This window comes from Salmo trutta, chromosome 2 (genome assembly GCF_901001165.1).
Source record: "Salmo trutta chromosome 2, fSalTru1.1, whole genome shotgun sequence".
Taxonomy (NCBI): Eukaryota; Metazoa; Chordata; class Actinopteri; order Salmoniformes; family Salmonidae; genus Salmo; species Salmo trutta.
Genome location: NC_042958.1, coordinates 60,697,278 through 60,711,693, shown reverse-complemented (window position 1 = coordinate 60,711,693; position 14,416 = coordinate 60,697,278). Strand labels below are relative to the sequence as shown.

The following is a 14,416-nucleotide window of genomic DNA, read 5'->3' as shown; positions in this document are numbered from 1 at the left end:
CAAAGTAACCACCCTTTGCCTTGTTGACAGCTTTGCACATTCTTGGCATTCTCTCAATCCAGCTTCACCTGGAATGCTTTTCCAGCAGTCTTGATGGAGTTCCCACATATGCTGAGCACTTGTTGGCTGCTTTTCCTTCACTCTGCAATCCAACTCATCCCAAACCATCTGTAGCTGCAGCTGTATTCATCAACCTGGCCAAGGCTTTCGACTCTGTCAATCACCACATTCTTATGGGCAGACTCAACAGCCTTGGATTCTCAAATGACTACCTGGCCTGGTTCACCAACTACTTCTCAGACAGAGTTCAGTGTGTCAAATCAGAGAGCCTGTTGTCCGGACCTCTGGCAGTCTCTATGGGGGTGCCACAGGGTTCAATTCTTGGGCCAACTCTTTTCTCTGTATACATCAATGATGTCGCTCTTGCTGCTGGTGGTTCTCTGATCCACATCTATGCAGACGACACCAGCATCACTACTCTGGACGGTTCTGACTTAGAATATGTGGACAACTACAAATACCTAGGTGTCTGGTTAGACTGTAAACTCTCTTTCCAGACTCACATTAAGCATCTCCAATCCAAAATGAAATCTAGAATCGGCTTCCTATTTCGCAACAAAGCATCCTTCACTCATGCTGCCAAACATACCCTCGTAAAGCTGACTATCCTGCCGATCCTTGACTTCGGCGATGTCATTTACAAAATAGTCTCCAACACTCTACTCAACAAATTGGATGCAGTCTATCACAGTGCCATCCGTTTTGTCACCAAAGCCCCATATACTACCCACCACTGCGACCTGTATGCTCTCGTTGGCTGGCCCTCACTTCATATTTGTCGCCAAACCCACTGGCTCCAGGTCATCTATACGTTTTTGCTAGGTAAAGCCCCGCCTTATCTCAGCTCACTGGTCACCATAGCAGCACCCACCCATAGCACGCACTCCAGCAGGTATATTTCACTGGTCACCCCCAAAGCCAATTCCTACTTTGGCCGCCTTTCCTTCCAGTTCTCTGCTGCCAATGACTGGAAGGAATTGCAAAAATCACTGAAGCTGGAGACTTATATCTCCCTCACTAACTTTAAGCATCAGCTGTCAAAGCAGCTTATAGATCACTGCACCTGTACATAGCCCATCTGTAAATAGCCCAACTACCTCATCCCCATACTGGTATTCATTTTTTTGCTCCTTTGCACCCCAGTATCTCTACTTGCACATTCATCTTTTGCACATCTATCACTCCAGTGTTTAATTGCTAAATTGTCATTATTTCACCACTATGGCCTATTTATTGCCTTACCTCCCTTATCTTACCTCATTTGCACACACTGTATATAGACATTTTTTTTCTCTATTGTGTTATTGACTGTATGTTTGTTTATTCCATGTGTAACTCGCACTGCTTTGCTTTATCTTGGCCAGGTCGCAGTTGTAAATGAGAACTTGTTCTCAACTAGCCTACCTGGTTAAATAAAGGTTAAATAAAAAGAAATATTTGCTCAAGGCTGTAACTTTTTATTTTCTTAAAAAATGTATTTTCTTGATCAAACAATTTACATCTTCAGTGTCCTTCCTTTGATAGCAGAGGTGTGATTTCTGTCTAGACAGACAATGGAGTTGAAAAAAATATATTCTAAGAATGTAGCTATGCCATTGAGGAGTACAGGTACACCTCACAGTCAAGAAAACATGGTTGATTCTCTAAAATTGTATTTAGAATAAACACTTTCTTTTTTTTAAACTTTAATTCTCTAATATGGAACTGCCATGTTTATTGTGTGACATCTGCCTTCTCTGCTGTTCAGTTAGTGGTCTGCAATATTTTGTGTAAATGTCTGGAATCCTCAGAGTACGTCTACGATGAGCCCGTTGTCCCCCCTCAGGTGCTGATTTTGCACAGTCACACTCAATGGAATCTTCTCCTTAGCTGTCCGTAATGGGAGGGAAGGGTGCAAACATGTTAACATTGTATGGACTAATGCAATCATAACATGTTACTTACGAAGGGATTCCTTTCCTACATCTATTCATGGAGAAGTATGGACTAGTACATGAAGAATAATGCTCAGACTCACCTGCCTTTGACTCATGGGGAATGTTATGTTGAGTGAGGAGAGCTTGCAATCTCTCAATCTCTTCCCGTTGTTTACGGACGTCCTGCATAAAACAAGCATCCGTAGAAATGTAAACAAATACAACTTCTCAGTGACATTTCATGTATATGGATAGCTAAACTAGAGCGTTAGCTGAAAGCTCTAAATGTCAGGGCTTCCATTACTACTCATGGTCGCGAATGGTTTTTGGATTCTCTCCAGTGAACTTACCTGATTGCATTTCTGCAAGGAATCATGTGTCTTTGAGGTGGTTGTGATATCCGGCTTCTCCTTTACCTTCTGGCTCTTTAGGAAACCAGCATCCTCAAAAATATCCCTCAGTAGATTATTGTAGCCCTGTAATACACATATACACATTAGAGGACTTCTTAAGCGCTTTCCAGACAAGAAGTGAAACTCCGGAGTGGATATCGCATATATCATTGAAAATGAATAGGCCACCCCGCCTGCCGCTTTGTCTGCGAGCACCTTTTAAACTCCTATGTAGTCCTACACTCATATAAGTGCTATGAAAGGGCAATGTCAACACCTATGTTAGCAAGTAAAGTCGTACCTGCTCAGTAATGAGGTTCTCATAGCGGGCCTGTTCGACTTCATCCCATTCCATCTGCAGCTTGTCACTCAGAGTTGGGTACACTTGATGAGAGGACACACGTGTGGCTCAGAATGTAAACAAGCACCATCTTAAAATGTTAATAATTTTAAAAAAAGAAAAAAATTTAAAGAGTCCCTGCTTTTGCTCGTCTTACCTAAGAGAGAATGTGGGTGGCATACAAGTGGGGTCTCAAAGCTTAGAGAATACACACAGGTAGTGGGCTCTGAAACTTGAGCCAACTTGCTACTTCCACCGCAGGTCAGAATGACCTAGTGAAACGAGAGAATTTGTTTTTCACAAAGAACAGTAACCGCAACAATTCAACTCTGCGATGTCTTTAGGCCTTTCACAAAGCTCGCTGACCGGGTCTGCACGTTATACTCAAACGCTCGCCAATCCTGCTTTGTCAATTGGCCTCTGGAAGGAATGAGCACAAGCAATTTATTACCTTTGTTTGCCTATTTTTATTCCCACAGGCATCTCCCTCTCTCATCCACATGGCCAAAAAGGTGTTGTTCACAATCTCCCACTCCTGCCAGATTCTGTTGGAAAGACAAAGGGTGTAAACTGATGAATGGAAATAATGTATTCACAGGATAACATGCTTCTGATTCACTTGATAGGATGAGTGCAATTTGAAATTGTGTTGTGGAGGATCCACTCACCCCAGTATGCCACTGTAAGCGTTCCACCTGAATGACTGCTCATGCTGGGTGATGTTGTGGAATGGACAGAATTCATATTTATACCTAAACAAAATAACAACACAATGATGTATTCTCAAATATACCTATTTTCTACACATGTCATCTTGCGGCCTTGACTAGCGGTGAACCAACCAATTGGAAAACTGGTACAGAAATCAAAGGTGAGTCCTAAACAGTTTGATCGAAACTTTGCCATAATGTTCACTGCAACAATTAGGTGTTGATTTTGTAGGCGCTCAGTTTCCCAGTACTTACGTGGACTCTATGTAACTGAAGCACTTTCCTGCTAGTCGGCGGAGATGTGCTGGTCCTATAAGAAAGGATTAGCAATGTTATGAAAAGAGTACAAGTAAAAAACAGGGCTGTATGGTCATACTGAATACAGTGCTAGGTATGGTCATACTGAATACAGTGCTAGGTATGGTCATACTGAATGCAGTGCTAGGTATGGTCATACTGAATGCAGTGCTAGGTATGGTCATACTGAATGCAGTGCTAGGTATGGTCATACTGAATGCAGTGCTAGGTATGGTCATACTGAATGCAGTGCTAGGTATGGTCATACTGAATGCAGTGCTAGGTATGGTCATACTGAATGCAGTGCTAGGTATGGTCATATTGAATACAGTGCTAGGTATGGTCATACTGAATGCAGTGCTAGGTATAGTCATACTGAATGCAGTGCTAGGTATGGTCATACTGAATGCAGTGCTAGGTATAGTCATACTGAATGCAGTGCTAGGTATGGTCATACTGAATGCAGTGCTAGGTATGGTCATACTGAATGCAGTGCTAGGTATGGTCATACTGAATACAGTGCTAGGTATGGTCATACTGAATGCAGTGCTAGGTATGGTCATACTGAATGCAGTGCTAGGTATAGTCATACTGAATGCAGTGCTAGGTATGGTCATACTGAATGCAGTGCTAGGTATGGTCAGTTTAGACAGACAAGTAACTGCCTCAAGTAACACTTGAGTAAATGAGGGATAGGAAGTATATTGAAAGAAGATGCTTCCACACAGGTGTGGTTCCTGAGTATATTAAGCAATTAACATCCCATCATGCATAGGGTCATGTATAAAAATGCACAGTTGCCCATTATTTTGGCTACCATGGCTAGAAGATAAGATCTCAGTGACTTTGAAAGAGGGGTCTCAAAGGAGCATAGGGGGTTTAAATTGTGTGTGTGTGTGTGTCTCAGTCATCAGATCTCAACCCAATTGAACCCTTATGGGAGATTCTGGAATGGCGACAGACAGCGTTTTTCAACACCATCAACAAAACACCAAATTATGGAATTTCTTGTGGAATAATGGCGCGCATCCAGACAGTTGTAGAATCTATGCCAAGGCGCATTGAAACTGTTTTGGCGGCTCATGGTGGCCCAACGCCCTATTGAGACACTTTATGTTGGTGTTTCCTTTATTTTGTCACCTGTATATTCTTGATTAATCACATGATCTGCCAGTGTTGACAGAATTAGATAATTACTTTGCAAACACCGTCTCCTTTGCTTTCGCAAATGTAAACCAGTTGGTGACGTATTGTGAGTTCATTTACCTCTGTATTAGGGGATTCTTTTTCCACTTGTTTCAATCCTTTGATTACTGAGCAACAACGAAAAAGGGACCAGACTACTGCGGTACCTTCCCACTGCTGGTGAAAGTATCAATCTGTACTGCTATACCTATACAATATCTTATTGCAGTCTGCAGACCATAATGTAGTTAACCCAGTAAGTAATACGTATTCTTATTACCTGACACTGGGCCTGGAGTCACCTTGGGCTGGAGTCTACTTCCTTGGGCCAAAAAGGGATTGTTGAGCCTAGAGAAATAGGAGGGAACCACATTACACTGACTGAATTAGTATATTTTATACATTTAACTTTTGAAACATATATAAATGCAATTATAGAATAACATAATGACTTACCCAAATGTATTTGGTTCCTCAACAATCTTCATTTTACCAGCAAATGAATAGGGGCCTAAAATAGGAATTTTAACAAGAATAAACCATCTGCGTCTACACTAAAATTAGAAACATTTGAAGAAGACTGAAGAGAACTTAGAAGCTATTGTGCAATCCTTTCAAGCACACTTTGTGGGATGGTCCTCCCTCTTTAACATTCCGAGCAAGAATTTAAATAATAAAAATGAGTTGCTCCTGCAATCAATTACAAACTGAGCATGTTGCCTCAATCTCCCGCAAGGCTTTTTTTAAGAAGATCAAATGAACCGATCACTAAATGTATATGGAATTCAAAGCAACCTAGCGTTGCCCTTGAGAAACTAATGATGTCAAAATATAAAGGTGGCATGGCACTTCCAAATATTAAAACATATTACAAGATAAACCGTATACTGGCTCTACCCACCAAAATAACCCCTGTTGGTTAGCAATTGAAGAAATATCCCACCCCATGCCACTTAGATTGATAGCCTAGGGAATACTTCCCAAATATCTAAAAGGCCATCCAAAAAGATCTGCTTCTTGGAATGTTCTTAAAATAGTTGGAAATAAATACGCAATTTCCATATGTGCCTCTCTCCAAGCAACCATCTGGAGCAATCCACACATATTAATCAATCAATCACAGACCAGTATTGTGGAGAGATTAGCTACAGATGGGAGTTTGGATAGTGGCGGATTTGTATAAAGATGGTAAAACTATGGATCTGAATGAACTGAAGGAAAAGGCTGGCTCTATCAACCATTTTAGAATCATTCAGATTGTTCAGGCAGTCAAGTCGGCATAAATAACCATTTAAATATAAACATTAGTTTAAAGAATTGGAAAGTTTCATAAAGGATGTCCATTCCAAAAACCACCTGGCATCAAGTGTATAAATTCTTAAACGAAAAACAAGGGCACTACACACTTCCCTTAAGAGAGAAATGGGGTAAAAATGTGAATATTCATATACAAGTAATTGAATGGGAAAAGGTATGGAAAAACTGTTTTAAACCATGCAGAATCTAAAACACAAATGGTTCAGTATAATATAATTAATAGAACCTACAGGACTCAAACATACACATGGCAAAAATGACAACCGACAGCAAATGTTGATGATGTATATCAGATGATGCTGGGCTTGCGCATATGTTGGTCAAGTGTTCTAAACTGGAAGGATATTGGAAAATAATATTCTCTCTATTTCTAGGAGCAATAGAAAAACAGACTACACACAAATGCAGCCTTTATCTTGCTGGGAAAATACACCAAATGCTTCCATGCTTAGGACACTAACTCTCATAGCTAAAAGGGTCATTTAAAGCATTGGAAAAAAGAGGAGCCGCCCTCATTTGCAGAATGGCTCCAGCTGTCAATGAATAGCCAACTGTAACATTTTTGAAAACTATTACAAATGGACATGGAAAGTCATATGAATACGAACAAATATGGGCTAAGTTTGAAGCTACTGTCTTGAAGTGATTGAAAATGGGGAAATGTATGTAATGTATAATTAATACTAGTGTGTATTGATACTAATTGCTAATATGTAATTGGACACAAATCATGCTCATAATGTTAAATTGCTCAAATTCTAATAGTTTGCCTAATTTCAGTTTGTGTACAATTGTATTATCTAAACCGTTGTGAAATATATTTTCAATAACCAAAAATATTGTGTTTTCAGCTGTTTGAAGCTGGTGTACAAAACCGAAAGTAAAGGATGCAAAAACAAAACTTGGCACATATAGAACATAAATGGCACATATAGAACATACCTACCGCTTCATATCTATTCTCAATGACATTGACAGATCTATAACTCACATTGCTATGTTCATAGACATATTGCAGCTTTAATTAAAAAAGAAACATTTGAGTGACATCATTTGTCAGCAGGGTTAATCCTGAATATACAAGCATATACACATAAAATAAAATTCAGAGCCACATAACATCAAAATATATACAGTACCAGTCAAAAGTTTGGACACACCTACTCATTCCAGGGTTTCTCTTTATTTGTACTATTTTCTACATTGTAGAATAGTTAAGACATCAAAACTATCAAATAACACATATGGAAACATGTAGTAAACAAAAAAAAGTGTTAAATCAAAATATATTTTATATTTCAGATTCTTCAAAGTAGGCACACTCTTGGCATTTTCTCAACCAGCTTCATGAGGAATGTTTTTCCCAACAGTCTTGAATGAGTTCCCATATATGCTGAGAACTTGTTGGCTGCTTTTCCTTCACTCTGCGGTACAACTCATCCCAAACCATCTCAATTGGGTTGAGGTCTGGTGATTGTGGAGGCCAGGTCATCGGATGCAGCACTTCATCAATCATGATTCCATGTGTTACTTCATAGTTGATGTCTTCACTATTATTTTAGTAAATAGTAAAAATAAAGAAAAACCCTTGAATGAATAGGTGTGTGCAAACTTTTGACTGGTACTGTATATATTTAACTGCTCTATATTTTGGTTACAATGTTTGAGTTCGCAATCCGCTCCTCTAAAACCTAACCCGGAAGAACCCTTGAAACGACAGATGCTGTTTTGTTCGAGTACATGAATTAAGTGAAAAAGACTTACTCAGCAGGGTAAGACAGAGCAGACATATCCATAGTAAATGTAGTATTCTAGTCGATGTATAATACATGATTAGTGGACTTTTATTTACTTTGCTAGCTATACAATCCGTGGCTATATTTTTTTACTTTTACAGTAGTGGCCACGTGACTATTAGGGAAACATGGGAAGAAGTCAGCTGACCAAAATACACGGTCTACGCGTGCGTGTTAGTCCTTCCTCCGTACAGCGTGAGCACATGAAAAGTGAACGAAATTGTTGTTAATACTTTTATTTAGTCAACTAAAGCGACACAAAATAATCTCAAAACAAGAGGAGCGGAGTACACATGTTTTCTATGTCATGTTGGTAGCTTGCTTGGATGTTTACTTCTGTTCTGTTGGACCAGTTGATTCAAGTGCTACAAAGTCAGGTTGACGTTACATTTTTTCTCAGTCAATTAACAGTAGGTAGAGAGAGTCTGACAGTTCTGACATGGGGCGAAAGAAGCAGGGTAAATTTGAACGCCCAGTGAACAAGGGGAAAGATAAACGACACAAGATGAAGGGGAAATCTCTTGAGTGTTTCACAGAAGAGATGCATGATGCATTGCAAGGTACAGTATGCCTCTTCCCGAAACAGTATGTGTCACAGCTAATCAGTCATGTTGTGTGTATGTGTGATCATATAACTTCAACCTGGTCTCAGAGCATGTCGTATTATTCTGTATGTAAATCCGAGACTCCATTTAGAATGATATGTTACGTTTAGTATGGTATGTATCAATTTGTATGATCTGTTTTGTATGATATATTACGAATTGCAATTCGTATTATCTGTTACTAGGAGTTAGTGGTTAGGGTTAAATTTCGGAGATAGGGGAAGGGTTAGCTTAAAGGGTTACGGTTAAGGGAAGGATTAGCTAAAAGGGTTAGGGGAAGGGTTAGCTAAATAGTTGCAAAGTAGCTAAAAAGTAGTAAGTAGTTGAAAAGAAGCTACAATTTTTAAGTTGTCCATGATGAAATGTGTTATGCGTAGCCATCCACCCTGAGCAACCACCCTCCTTTTGTTTTTGCCTTAAGTAACCATCTGTCTTCTGTAACCACACCAAACGTAACGTATCATACTAAATGAGGTCCCTCGGATTTACGTACAGAATAATACGAAATGCTCCGAGACCAGGTTGCTAACTTGGTTGGTTTTTCTCGGTTTCAGCCAGCCTGCAGCCTGATGATGCAGGGGAGGCTGCCCAGGTGAAGTTGCCCTGCCCCCTGGCCATGTGGGAGCTGGGCCACTGCGACCCAAAGCGCTGCACAGGAAGAAAGCTGGTCCGCAAAGGCTTTGTTCACAACCTACGCCTCAACCAGAGGTTCCATGGACTCATTCTGAGCCCTATGGGCACCAAATATGTCTCACCAGCAGACAGGTGAGTGATGCTTTTGACATGGCCAAAACCCTAAGCACGTCATGACCACTGATAGATCAAAGGGCTGGATATAATTTGACCATACCTTTACCCTTTCACTGTCTGTGAGATCAGGACATGTTTAACCGACCACGTTTAACCGACCACAACCATCAATTTCTAATCAAGATTATTGGGGCATATCTCAATAGTATATGCAAGTATTTGTGATGTTGAAGTCAGAGTCCTGTGTTTTCTTTTATTTTTCAGGGACATTGTGGCTCAGAATGGACTTGCTGTCATTGACTGCTCTTGGGCTAAACTTGAGGAGACGCCCTTCAATAAGATGATAGGTAGTCATCCTCGGTTGCTACCGTACTTGGTTGCTGCCAACCCAGTGAACTATGGGAAGCCCTGCAAGCTGTCTTGTGTGGAGGCTTTTGCTGCCACCTTCTGCATTGTGGGTAAGACTTGAGCTATTCTGCAGTTAATTCATAACCTGTGGTGTCGTATCGCATTTACCTGAATAGAAGATTTGACACAAATGCCCAGTGGTCAGATGACGCAGATGCTAAGCTACAGGACTGTTTTGCACAGACTGGAATATGTTCCCGGGATTCTTCCAATGGCATTGAGGAGTACACCACATCAGTCACTGGCTTCATCATTAAGTGCATTGGTGACGTCGTCCCCACAGTGACCGTACGTACATACCTCAACCAGAAGCTATGGATTACAGGCAACATCCGCACTGAGCTAAAGGGTAGAGCTGACACTTTCAAGGAGCGGGACTCTAACCCAGACACTTATAAGAAATCCTGCTATGCCTTCAAACGAACCATCAAACAGGCAAAGCGTCAATACAGTACGAAGACTGAATCGTACTACACCGGCTCCGACACTCGTCGGATGTGGCAGGGCTTGCAAACTATTACAGACTACAAAGTGGGGCACAGCCGCGAGCTGCCCAGTGACACGAGCCTACCAGACAAGCTAAATTACTTCTATGCTTGCTTCGAGGCAAGCAACACTGAAGCATGCATGAGAGCGAGGCCTCCCGAGTGGCGCAGTGGTCTAAGGCACTGCATTGCAATGCTAGCTGTGCCACTAGAGATTCTGGGTTCGAGTCCAGGCTCTGTCGCAGCCGGCCGCAACCGGGAGACCCATGGGGCGGCACACAATTGGCCCAGCGTCGTCTAGGGGAGGATTTGGCCGGCAGGGATGTCCTTGTTCCATCGCGCACTAGCGACTCCTGTGGCAGGCCAGGCGCAGTGCACGCTGACACGGCAGCCAGATGTACGGTGTTTCCTCTGACACATTGGTGTGGCTGGCTTCCGGGTTCAGTGGGCATGGTGTCAAGAAGCAGTGCGGTTGTGTTTCGGAGGACGCACGGCTCTCGACCTTCGTCTCTCCCGAGTCCGTACGGGAGTTTCAAGCAGACCACCATAGTCCCTAAGGTAACCTGCCTAAATGACTACCGACCCGTAGCACTCACGTCTGTAGCCATGAAGTGCTTTGAAAGGCTGGTCATGGCTCACATCAACACCATTATCCCAGAAACCCTAGATCCACTCCAATTTGCATAACGCCCCAACAGATCCACAGATGATGCAATCTCTATTACACTCCACACTGCCCTTTTCCACCTGGACAAAAGGAACATGAGAATGCTATTCATTGACTACAGCTCAGTGTTCAACACCATAGGGCCTTCAAAGCTCATCACTAAGCTAAGGACCCTGGGACTAAACACCTTCCTCTGCAACTGGATCCTGGACTTCCTGACAGCCGCCCCCAGGTGGTAAGGGTAGGTAACAACACATCTGCCACAATGATCCTCAACACAGGGGCCCCTCAGGGGAGCGTGCTCAGTCCCCTCCTGTTCTCCCTGTTCACCCATGACTGCACGACTCCAACACCATCATCAAGTTTGCCGACGACACAGCGGTGGTAGGCCTGATCAACGACAACGATGAGACAGCCTATAGGGAGGAGGTCAGAATCCTGGCCGTGTGGTGCCAGGATAACAACCTCTCCCACAACTTGATCAAGACAAAATAGATGATTGTGGGCTACAGGAAAAGGAGGGCCGAGCACGCCCCCATTCTCATCGACGGGGCTGTAGTGGAGCAGGTTGAGAGCTTCAAGTTCCTTGGTGTCCACATCACCAACGAACTTTCATGGTCCAAACACACCAAGACAGTCGTGAAGAGGGCATGACAACGCCTATTCCCCCTCAGGAGACTGAAAATATTTGGCATCGGTCCTCAGATCCTCAAAAGGTTCTACAGCTGCACCATTGAGAGTATCCTGACTGATTGCATCACTATTTGGTGTGGCAACTGCTCGGCCTCTGACCACAAGGCACTACAGAGTGTAGTGTGTACTGCCCAGTACATCACTGTGGCCAAGCTTCCTGCCAACCAGGACCTCTATACCCGGCGGTGTCAGAGGATTGCCCTAAAAATGGTCAAAGACTCCAGCCACCCTAGTCACAGACTGTTTACTCTGCTACCGCACGACAAGCGGTACCGGGGTGCCAAGTCTCGGTCCAAAAGGCTTCTTAGCAGCTTCTACCCCCAACAACTAATTAAAATTGATACCCAGACTATTTGCATTGTCCCCCTCACCCCTTCTTTTACTCTGCTGCTACTCTCTGGTTATTATCTATACATAGTCACTTTAACTCTTACCTACATGTACATATTACCTCAATTACCTCGACTAACCTGTGCCCCTGCACATTGACTCTGTACCGGTACCCTCTGTATAAAGCCTTGCTAGTTATTTTTCTGCTGCTTTTTAATTATTTGTTATTTTTAAACACTTATTTTTCTTAAAACTGCATTATTGGTTAAGGGCTTTTAAGTAAGCATTTCACTGTAAGGTGTTGTATTCGTTGTATTCGGCGTGTGTGACAAATAACATTTAATTTGATTTAATCTGTACAAATTAATTGGTTTTACCATCAGATTACCATAGTAGTGTTAAAAGTTGGCAGTGCCATGATCAATCATTAATTAACGTGTCTGAAATGCAGGTTTTCAGGACCTGGCTGTGATTCTGCTAAGGAAGTTTAAGTGGGGGACTGTGTTTCTGGATCTGAACAAGACTCTGCTGGATCGCTATGCAGCTTGTCAGTCAGAGGAGGAGCTGCTGGCTGTGGAGAAAGAGTACCTTAACACCCCTCCTGAGAAAGAGGAGTTTGGTAAGTTACTGTTGGAGAAGTTTGGGATCAAATCCCAGGAAATATTTGGAGTTGAGTGAGGGGTGAATGTTTAGCCATACAAGAAGGTGTTAAGAAAACTGATATGCCTTTGGAGGGAGCACTATTGATGTCATACATAGAAAGCTTAGTCTTTAACATTTTACTTTGAGTGTTTGTGTATTTCTTCAGAGACTGTCTTGGACCAAAAATGTCTAATCCATTGTCTTTGCAGATCCATTCGATGTTGACTCAGGGAGAGAATGCATGAATCTCAACAGACCCCCTCGGTAATAAAGACCCATTGCTTTGTATTGAATTGAAAATCAAAATATATTTAATTAATTTCAGTTTCACATTTATGACAACTATGTTGATAAATGGTATTGCATATCATCTTTGTTTAGTGTTGCTGAGGAAGAGGATGATACAGAGAGTGATGGTGAGGAAGCTGGAAGTTCTGGAAAATCAGAAGATGACAACGATGATGTCAAAGAGGAAGATGGGGAAAGGAGAGAGAAACGAGATGAGGAGGAAGAGCCAGGAGAGTCATCAAAAGTGCAATGAAAAATGTGGATATACTGGGGACTTTGAGGAGAATGGCAAGACTTCTTCACTATGTGAAAGTTTAGAAATTGAGGCCCTTTGTTTACTAAACATTGTGTAGGTTTACATGGACACTTATTTGATAAACGGATTATGGCAATTGGCCGAGTATGGCAATAGGCATGTAAACACTTTACTCTGTTTATCTTAATCGTCATATGGTCACAATCGAAGTAAGCATATGTCGATTAAAACACCTGGTTTTCTGATCAATATTTATAATTATTAGGACATGTAAACTGCATAATTCTCGTTCCAGTAGTGTATTTGACCTGCCAGCACCAGTAGGTCAATCCTCCCTCTTGAGGGAGTGACATGAGTTTGGAAAAACTGAAAGTAGGCTATACATTTTGGAAATACTTTTCAGTACAAACGTTATGTGTCCGAACTCAGAATCAAGTAGGCTTCGCAAAAATAACATGGTCGCTGTGGTAGAACGTTTATTTTGATTGGTGATTTTTATGCATTTATTTCTCATCAGGTAGCCTGATTCCAGATGTGTCCATGTAAACATGGTTATTAGGGAAATCGTCCATTTTGCAAAGCATGTTAACGTTTTAAACGAACTATTAAATTAATCTGACTATCAACAATAATCGTATTATTGTGTGCATGTAACCTTAGTCAGTGTCTATACATTCTTAATTCAGTCAAATTTAATTGACGAGTATTACATTGAATTGAAAGTAACGCAATTACGCCTCTTAATCTAAGTTTGTGTCAATTATGTGAGTGAAAAAAATAGGATATTGTAGCGAATTTAACCCAACACTTAGTGACCTCGTCAAGGTGTAATGGTTAAGGTCTTGGCTTGACGGTCGCTGAACCTGGGATCGAGTCCCGGTCAGGGCTACATCCTGAATCCGCTACACTGGCGTCAGAAGTCGGAGGGCAGTCGTGGGCAATCGGGGAGGTGTGTACACGTCAGGAGCTTTGTTATAGAGAATCGTGGGGACACGTTCTCAGAAAGGAGGGGGTAATGTAGCCACCTCGACAAGAGATGCATAACAGTTAAGGTGTTAGCTTGACAGTCGTTGGACGTGGGTTCGAGTCCCTGTCAGGGCTACCCACCGGGTTCCCTACAATATGAACAAGAAAAGCAGCAGAGATGGGTATTCAATGACATAGGCATCAACAGCAAAGACAAGATATTGAGTATGAAAAGTGTGGATGGTAGAAAATATATTTGAACATGGGTTGTACTTGGACATACTAAGTCTCAAACATTTGAAAGAGAAGACCA

General features: G+C 41.9%; 2 protein-coding genes across 2 annotated transcripts; one reads left to right on the top strand and one right to left on the bottom strand.

The window, feature by feature from the left end:
* Positions 1-1,496: 1,496 nt before the first annotated feature.
* On the bottom strand, positions 1,497-8,129 carry gnptg (N-acetylglucosamine-1-phosphate transferase subunit gamma). The gene is made up of 11 exons (XM_029709452.1): positions 7,982-8,129; positions 5,357-5,411; positions 5,181-5,248; positions 3,674-3,728; positions 3,377-3,460; positions 3,160-3,253; positions 2,866-2,980; positions 2,670-2,752; positions 2,327-2,452; positions 2,078-2,159; positions 1,497-1,929 (listed from the first exon to the last, which is right to left on the bottom strand). The coding sequence occupies exons 1-11, from the start codon at positions 8,046-8,048 to the stop codon at positions 1,847-1,849; spliced, it is 912 nt and encodes a 303-aa protein (XP_029565312.1). The 5' UTR covers positions 8,049-8,129; the 3' UTR covers positions 1,497-1,846.
* A 46-nt stretch (positions 8,130-8,175) lies between these two features.
* Positions 8,176-13,768, top strand: tsr3 (TSR3 ribosome maturation factor). Its single transcript, XM_029709461.1, has 6 exons — positions 8,176-8,573; positions 9,173-9,383; positions 9,633-9,826; positions 12,403-12,570; positions 12,803-12,857; positions 12,975-13,768. Exons 1-6 carry the CDS (start codon positions 8,453-8,455, stop codon positions 13,132-13,134), a joined length of 909 nt encoding a protein of 302 aa, XP_029565321.1. The 5' UTR covers positions 8,176-8,452; the 3' UTR covers positions 13,135-13,768.
* The last annotated feature ends 648 nt before the right edge of the window (positions 13,769-14,416 follow it).

Excerpts from the sequence above, each read along its gene's own strand:
- gnptg (XM_029709452.1), bottom strand. The coding sequence starts at position 8,048 with ATGTATTATACATCGACTAGAATACTACATTTACTATGGATATGTCTG. Across the intron at positions 5,249-5,356 it reads GAGGAACCAAATACATTTGG|GCTCAACAATCCCTTTTTGG; the intron begins GTAAGTCATTAT and ends CTATTTCTCTAG. Across the intron at positions 2,981-3,159 it reads ATAAAAATAGGCAAACAAAG|GTCATTCTGACCTGCGGTGG; the intron begins GTAATAAATTGC and ends TCGTTTCACTAG.
- tsr3 (XM_029709461.1), top strand. The coding sequence starts at position 8,453 with ATGGGGCGAAAGAAGCAGGGTAAATTTGAACGCCCAGTGAACAAGGGG. Across the intron at positions 9,827-12,402 it reads TGCCACCTTCTGCATTGTGG|GTTTTCAGGACCTGGCTGTG; the intron begins GTAAGACTTGAG and ends TCTGAAATGCAG. Across the intron at positions 12,858-12,974 it reads AATCTCAACAGACCCCCTCG|TGTTGCTGAGGAAGAGGATG; the intron begins GTAATAAAGACC and ends ATCTTTGTTTAG.